The sequence below is a fragment of the Mus caroli genome, chromosome 18 (genome assembly GCF_900094665.2).
Source record: "Mus caroli chromosome 18, CAROLI_EIJ_v1.1, whole genome shotgun sequence".
Lineage (NCBI taxonomy): Eukaryota > Metazoa > Chordata > Mammalia > Rodentia > Muridae > Mus > Mus caroli.
In genome coordinates, this window is record NC_034587.1 from 74,219,773 (window position 1) to 74,228,367 (window position 8,595).

The 8,595-nt window shown below is 43.2% G+C and overlaps 1 protein-coding gene across 1 annotated transcript in view; it reads left to right on the plus strand.

Moving 5' to 3' along the window:
* Positions 1–6,801, plus strand: part of Pstpip2 (proline-serine-threonine phosphatase interacting protein 2) — an 84,228-nt gene extending 77,427 nt beyond the window's left edge. Inside the window, exons 12-16 of the mRNA XM_029472120.1 lie at positions 1,071–1,169; positions 1,975–2,071; positions 3,014–3,095; positions 4,989–5,023; positions 6,741–6,801. Of these exons, the coding sequence (XP_029327980.1) occupies positions 1,071–1,169; positions 1,975–2,071; positions 3,014–3,095; positions 4,989–5,023; positions 6,741–6,790 (363 nt within the window). The 3' untranslated portion in view covers positions 6,791–6,801. The remainder of the gene's footprint in view (positions 1–1,070; positions 1,170–1,974; positions 2,072–3,013; positions 3,096–4,988; positions 5,024–6,740) is intronic.
* Positions 6,802–8,595: the final 1,794 nt, after the last annotated feature.

Sequence of the window (8,595 nt, forward strand, 5' to 3'; positions counted from 1 at the left end):
AAAAAAAAAAAAGAATTAGAACCACTGAATCATAGCCCTCCTTAAAGTAGAAAAAGAGCTCAGGGGCTTCCTGCCCTGTCCAGGTCTTACGAGGTCCAGCTGGCCTTTCTCTACACCCTGGACACAGTCTCTTCCCCTTTTGGTCAGGAGCAAACTTACTCTCTTTCTGCCCTTATGCCTGTCTGTGTCCCCTACCTCGGCCCCCACTCTCTGTATGTGTGTATGTGTGTGTGTGTGTGTGTATGTGTGTGTATGTGTGTGTATCTCTGTGTGTGAGAGTGTGTCTATGTGTGTGTCTCTCTCTGTGTATGTGTGTATGTGTATGAGTGTGTGTATGTATGTGTGTATCTCTGTGTGTGTCTCTGTGTGCATCTGTCTCTGTGTGTGTGTGTGTGTAGGTGTATGAATGTGTGTATGTATGGATATCTCTCTGTGTGTGTCTGTGAGAGTATGTGTGTGCCTGTCTGTGTGTCTATGTATGTATGTCTGTGTGAATGTCTGTGTGTCTGTGTGTATCTCTCTCTGTGTGTGTCTATGTGTGTCTGTATGTGTGTGTATGTCTGTGTGTGTCTGTGTGTGTGTCCTAGATATCAAGCTTAGGACCTCTCACGCTTGTACATGCTCGATTCCTAAGATATGTTCCCAGCCCCAGCCATATTTTTTCCTGTCTCAGCCTAAAGGTTACTTCTCTACGCCTGCTTTCTCCTCTCTCCTACCAGGGATGCTCTTGGCGTGAAGTCCAGTGGGCCTTTGTGGTTTCTTTTTCCTTTGTATGGAGTTGGTGATAAGGGCCATGCATGCCAGACAAGTACCAATCCACCGAGCCACACCCCCAAACCAACTTTGGTGATTTTTTAAAAAATGTATCTTATTTGATTGATGAATCTTTTTGGATTTATCTGCACAGTTAGCTATTATGGGACTATTATGTCCACACTAAACACTATCTTTTGCTTTACTTTCTCTTTAACCACACCTCTTAGTATAGGTTAAGTTTGTTTAAGTCACAGCCCGTCTAAATAGGTGCCCCTTCTTGACATATGCCTGTACGTGTAACGGTTTTCCTGTAGGTGTTCGAGGCTCAGGAATGTGAACGAATCAACTTCTTCCGGAATGCATTGTGGTTGCATCTGAATCAGCTGTCACAACAATGTGTCGCAAATGATGAGGTAAGTCGCCTCGGAATGTTGTGCTCTGTGTGTTAGAATCATCAGAGCAGAAAGAATCATAAATGTTTCTTAATTCATCCTCTCCCCACTCCCTGCTTCCATTTGAGGTACAGAGAGATAGTGACTTAAACATTGCTACCGCCTGTGTGACAATGCCTGGTCCATCTTACCACCGTGACTCTAAATAAGAAACTGAGAGTTAGGGATAGATAGCAGATAATAAAACCCAGACACAGTTGGGTGTGTCAAAGACAGAAGAATGTGAACCCCAAAGACAGCTCTGGTGTGGAATGTCATCACTTAGCCCTGTACCAAGCATCAGCAGACTGAATCATGCCCAAGCTGCTTCATCCACTCCAGGCTGAGGGCTTGCTTCAGTATCATCATGGTGCTTAGCCAGAATTAACCTGTGCACAGGTATAGTAACTGCATCCCCAGATACCATAGACAGCAGACCAGGGTATCCTAGCCTTTGCTAAGAAACAGCCCCACTCATTCATAGGAGACACTGACTTTAGAAGCAAGGTCAGATGTCCATAAAACTATAGAGTTGAATAGAAGAACTGGGATAAGTAGCTGTGTTTGCACTTGTGAGTGGCACTTGGTCATGGGAATTAAGTCATGGGACTTGGCATAGAATTTCATAGTTCTAATCCTACTTTTTAAAAAAGCCTTGGGAATGTTTTTATTCTCAAAATAAAAGCTGCAGAAGAGTCAGCTGTCAATGAAAGTTCATTTTATGTAGAGCAGCACCATAAGTGCCACCAATAAGCTTCTGCATAATGCTTTGTCTTGTTTTTATCAGATGTATGAACAAGTCCGTAAGAGTTTAGAAACGTGCAGCATCGAGAAGGACATCCAGTATTTTGTGAACCAGCGGAAAACTGGACAGACTCCTCCAGGTGATCCGGGTGGCATGGTGTGAGGGACAGTTAGGCGGCAGATTAGCTTTCCTTGTCCCATGGCTCAGGAACTTTCTGTACCACCCAGCTTCTGCCGCTGTAACAGATACCTCATATAAATCAGCCTATGAAAGAAGGGTTTATTTTGGCCAGCTTTTGGGGCTCCAGTCCAGCGGTTGATGCCATCACTTTTGAGGCCATGTGAGAGCAGCAGAGCAGCCAGGATGTGAAAGAGGAAGAGACCAGGGCACGCCTCCAATGACCTCTCCTGCTGTGTTCATACTGGGCTATACTTTTTTTTTTAAGATTTATTTATTTATTTTATGTATATGAGTACACTGTAGGTATACAGATGGTTGTGAGCCTTCATGTGGTTGCTGGGATTTGAACTCTGGACCTTCAGAAGAGCAGTCAGTGCTTTTACCTGCTGAGCCATCTCACCAGCCCTGGGCTATATTTCTTAAAGGTCCTCTCACCTTCCATTGCTGCTGAGCTCCGGACAAAGTCTCTAACATACATGGGGACCATTCTAGATCTCCCTACCTTTCCCCTTCTCTCTCTCTCCCTCTCCTTTTCCCTCTCTTCCTTCCTTCCTTTCTCTCTCTCTCTCTCTCTCTCTCTCTCTCTCTCTCTCTCTCCCTCTCTCCTTCCTTCCTTCCTTCCTTCCTTCCTTCCTTCCTTCCTTCCTTCCTTCCTTCCAAGATAGGGTCTCATGTATTCTAGGCTAGCCTTAAACTTGATGTGTAGCTGAGGATGACATTGAATCTTTTTGCCTCCATCTCCAGAGGGACAAGCCCAGGGACAGGACGTGCACCCAGCCTGTCTTATGTAGCCCTGGGTTTTGAACCCAGGGGCTCTGTGCATGCTGGGCAAGTGCTCTACCAACTGTGTGACAGCCCAGCCTCTACATGCTTCTGATGTCTTGTGTCTTAAAATTTGTAGCACCCATCATGTATGAGAATTTCTACTCTCCTCAGCGGAATGCTGCCCCACCAGGAAAGACTACAGGACCCAATCCAGCAAGGTAATAACTAGCTGCTTTTCATGTGAAACAAAAATAGTTTAATAAATGTTTATACTCTTAATGATCTAAGATGTTGCCATTTATTTTTAATTGACAAAATATGTATATTTTACCTAGTAAGGAAACTTGGTTTTTTTGAAATAGCATTTTTAGAACAAATATTATATAGCTTTTATTAGTTATGGTTTGGGGGGTACTACAGTGTACTTGAGCATGGCCATTCTTACTTGTTTATGAATTCTGTGCTTTCCTGCTTTCCTATAGAAAACACGAATAAGCAAGCTATGCCCCGTGTGCATAAGTCAGACCTGATCTACTTCTTTCCATAGGGCCTATGAATTAAGGAGGCTTTCTACACTCCCACCTCTTATGTATGTGTGTGCGTATGTATATGTGTGTATATAAGTATGTGTATATATGTGTGTATACATGTATGTATGTATATGTGTCTGTGTGTATATATGGGTATGTATGTGTATGCATATGTATGTGTATACATGCATGTATGTATGTGTGTGCCTGTGTGTATATGTGCATGTGTGTATGCATATGCATGTGTATACATGTATGTATGTATATGTGTGTATGTGTGTATATGTGTGTATATGTGCATGTGTGTATGCATATGTATGTGTATACATGTATGTATGTATGTGTGTGTATGTGTGTGTATGTGTGTATATGTGCATGTGCGTATGTGTATGTATGTGTAACTGTGTGCATGTGTGTATGTGTATGTATGTGTAACTGTGTGCATGTGTGTATGTGTATATGTGCATGTGTGTATGTATGTGTAACTGTGTGCATGTGTGTATATTTGAGACAGGTTCTCACTCTAGCCTAGGTCAACCTTAAACTCACAGAGATCTTTCTACTCCAGCACTTGAGTGAGCCATTACATGTAGCTTATGGTTTTTTAAAATTTATTTTTATCTATATGTGTATATGTGTCTGTCTGTGTCACTGTATGCTGTGTGTATGTGAGTGTCCACAGAGGCTGCAAGAGGGCGTCAGATTCCCTTGAACTGGACCTGTAGGCTGTTGTGAGCTTCTGAATGTGGGTCCTGGGAGCTGAAGTTGAGTCTCCTGGAAAAGTATCAAGGACTCTTAGTCACTGACCCATCTCCCCAGCCCTGGCTAATATTTATAAATGACTGGAAGACATCAGGAGAATACCCTTTAATGATTCGAAAATTGTATGAAATGCAAATTTTGGTATTCGTATAGAAAGATATTGGAGCTAGTGGATCATGCTTTTTATCTGGCTATTTTCCACCAAGTCTGAGTCGAGGTATACCAAAGATAGTGTGGCCAGCAAAGCTAAGCCACTTCCACTGGGTCCATTATATGGAAAGTGTATTGCCCCTAATATAAAAGGCCTGTAAGGGAAAGAAACTTCTGTTTCACATAAAGCCAGTGGTGGGGTTGGGGGGTAGGGGTGCGATCTCATCTGTTAAGTTTTCCATCCAGTTTTAGGAAAAGCGGAAAGCATTTGGGAGAGAACAGAGCACATGGTCTACAGGAAGAACCATTCAAAACCACTAATAGGAATTAGCTCTCTTAACTCATTGTGAGGTAGAGCTGTTTCTCACCACATGTACACAGACTTTGACATTCCGGGAGATCAGGAAATTGTCTTCCATCAGCTGAGATGAAAATCCAGCCAGCAGGCCCTGGGCAGAGCTCTGGACTCCTTGCTACTGTGCGTCATATGTATCTGCCCTTGGGGTTTCTGCAATGTCAGAGCTGCAAGTCATTTGCCTCTTCTGAGCCTTCTTGCCTCTCAGGGATAGGAGCCAGCTAATTACTATATGATATGTTTGTAGCATGAAGTAGAAAGTTGTAAAAATAATTAGAACTTACCTGAAGGACTTTGATTTCCATCTCTTACAGGAGAGGACCTCTCCCAGTTCCTAAGCGTATACCAGGTATGCCACCAGGAAGAGCCTCTTGCGATTTTTAGGTTGGGTGTTCTAGCCTCCCCTACAGGCTAGAGTATGAAAATAACAACCAGGCATGAGTTGGGCTGTGGCAGCGCACATCTTTAATCCCTGCATTCAGGAGGCAGAGTCAGGAGGACTCTGTGAGTTCAAGGCCAGCCTGGTCTACAGAGCAAGTTCCAGGGCAGCCAGGGCTACCCAGAGAAACCGTCTTGAAAAAAAAAAGCCAAACCAGACATGCTTGAGAATGGTACAGTCTAGTCAACAACAACAACAACAACAACAACAACAACAACAAAATTACAAATAGTTGCAGAGTTTTGAGTAAGTTTTTGGGTTTGTGTTGGGCCACATTCATAGCTACCTCAAGCTGCATGTGGCCTTTGGTGGCAGGTTATACGTGCCTGATAGGATTGAGCTCCTAAGAGATTGTATCTGTATTTGGATCTCACTATAAGACTTTTCTTAGCCGGGTGTGGTGGCACACGCCTTTAATCCCAGCACTCGGGAGGCAGAGGCAGGCAGATTTCTGAGTTCAAGGCCAGCCTGGTCGACAAAGTGAGTTCCAGGACAGCCAGGGCTATACAGAGAAACCCTGTCTCGAAAAAGACTTTTCTTTTCTACCTGAATCAGGGTCTCATTGTGAAGCCTTTAATTATACTAGTGCACACTGCCTAGAAGGAATTGTTTGTGGGTCACGTTCATCTCCCTTTACCTCCGAGAGAGCGACACATAGCAGCGGTCTTTGCCCCATTGCATTCCCTGGTTAATTACCACACCTTTGAAGAGCTATATGTTCCCTTTTAGCCTCACCAGTCCTTAGCATAGTGTTCGATGCCTAGCCTAGCAGGTGCTTAACGAAGAACCATTTCAGGCAAGAATGGTTTAAGTAGCTGTGTTCAAAGGGGATTGAGGGGAGGGTCTATTTATGCCAATTTGGTGTCTCAGTAAAAATTTCATGGCTGTTGAAAATTTCTGGGCCGGCAAGATGGCTCAGTGGGCAAAGGTCCTTGCTGTCAAGGTTGGCAGCCTACATTCAATGCCCAGCACCCACATGGTGGAAGGAGAGAGCTGACTCTCATTAGCTGCCTTTTGACTTCTGTGTGTGTGCTGAGCACATGAACATAGACGTAGATACAGACGATAAATAAATACCAAAAAATTAAAAAGTAGTGGTTGAAATAATATATTTAAATATTTAAGTTGTTTTTTATCTTGTTACCATATAATTACCACTTACTAATGTAATTTTATTTTTGTCTATTTTTTTTTTTGATATGACTTTACTGTGAATGCTAATGTGGCCATGAACAAAAAAGAAGTCCTAATAGTGATTTTTGGAATGTTCTCGGGTTTGGAGTCATGACTCCTAAGCATAGGCTTTGGTGTCCACATTTCGTATTTTGATGTAGTTAATCATGATAGGAAGGCAGTTGCCTTGAAGTGGGACACTTTTGGCCTGGAAGGAGCTAAAGCACTGGTTCTCAGCCTTCCTAACGCTGAGACCCTTTGGTACAGTGCCTCGTGTGGTGGTGACCCCCAACCATACATTTATTTTTTGTTGCTACTTCATACCTGTAATGTTGCTATCATTATGAATTGTAATTTGCAGGGGGTCATGACCCACAGGTTGAGAACCACAGGGCTAAAGTCTTACCAAGGAAACCGATTAGCTTAGTTCTGTCCTGTGCCCTTCCCTTTGCAGATGACCCTGATTACTCTTTGGTTGAAGATTACAGTTTGCTCTATCAGTGACGTCAGAGGTGGTAAGAGTCATTAACCTGCCTGGAATCCTGTTGTACTCTGTGATTTGCATTTCAGAAGTCTCCAGATATGAGCACTGCCCAGAGGCCAGGTCTTGCCTTAGGCTCCCTTCAGGCTTCCCCCCTGTAGCCTACAACTGCAGGCTGACTGGAAGCCTGTTGGAAAGAGGACATTTCCCCTTCATTTTCCATTATTGTACAACTCTCTAAATTTGCTCAGCCCTTTCTGTAGCTTTTATACAACCACACTTCAGCATCTTCAGAAGCGACACACACACACACACACACACACACACACACACACACACACACACGATTCTCAGTTTCTTGATGTACTCCTTATTCCCTGAAGAGGAGAAGTTAAAAACTATGTAACTGGTATCTATGTAATGGAAACTATGTAAATGGTATCACAGCCGCCAAACACAGAAGAGGACCACCGGGATCATGTGTACCAGGTCACAGGTTGTCATCTGAACTAGTAAATCACAAGGATTCTTGGAGGATTCAACATAGCTAGCCAGTCACAGCTGCAAAGGTGACCACACAGTGGCTGTTGTCTGGGCACTCAGCCACAATGTGAAAAATGCCTCAGAAGCCAAAAGCAACACTGGAGGAAATTCTTTGTACATTGTAATTTTTGCCCAGACAGGCTGAGCCTGGAGTGTAACTCAATAGGGATTACAGCATCGAAGGAAAAGGGGTGGGGGGTGGGGGAGCATCTATCCTCAAGAAAAAAAAAATCCAATCCTGGTTTGTCTTAGAGTTTCTCATTTGTCTATAATGGGGCAAGTCTTACTTCTTTGGTGAAAACTATATTGAAGAGTTGGGCCATTTGCATTTTTTTCTGATCTTGGGTCCTTCTGAGAGTGACAGGGAGAGTGGGTGGCTTGATGCAGGAAGTCATGTCATGGCAGACCTGGAAAATTGTCACTCCGGCTCTTCCTGGTATCGATGACATTACTGTCAGTTATGAAACAAAACAGGTTTTCGCAGCACTCTCTGGTGATTTGTTAAGTCTTGGGTTCTACCCACCAGAAAGCACTGGGAGATTAGCATAGCAAACAGCACTTCAGGCTCTCTAACCGACTACTTCCTGACTTATCCCCAGTCAGCTACACAGGATGGGAGCCAAGTTGTCTCCATTAGATAGAACAATTATCTGGTATTAATCTGTATGAAATATAAGACCTTAAATTGCTTCATGAATATGCTTAAGATGTGAGTAATTTTGCTATAAAGGAGATGGAAACTGAAGACCTAGATAGTTATAAATATAATACAACTGGCAGTCTTACAACCTGTCATAGTACCTTCTTCATATGTCTCTTTCTCAGAGACCAAGCAGGGACATGGTAAGTCAGCCACCATCAGCAGCTCTACTCTCTGGACCACAGTGCAAACGACAGCCATGGACCAAGCACTGGCAGTCCCAAGAGCTTATGAAATAAATTATATATATTTATATATTATACATATATTTATATGTATGTATTTATATAAAAAATATATGTCTTACTTCTTTGTTTCCTGCTCATACCTGGATAAAGCACATATGCTACATGCTTAAGACTAGCATTTGAAACAGATCTCTAGTTCCCCTGAGTCCAGGAATCTGTTGCGTGAACTCGAGATGCTAATGCCTCCATATTTAATGAGCTGTCTCTCTCAAACGGTATAATTTTGATGTCTGCACCAGGTCAATGAATCGGAGCTCAGCCTGTTCATATGATTGACTGGATTTCAGAGAATTTTAAAAGTGTACTCTCTTTCTCCCTCCCTCCCTCCCTCCCTCCC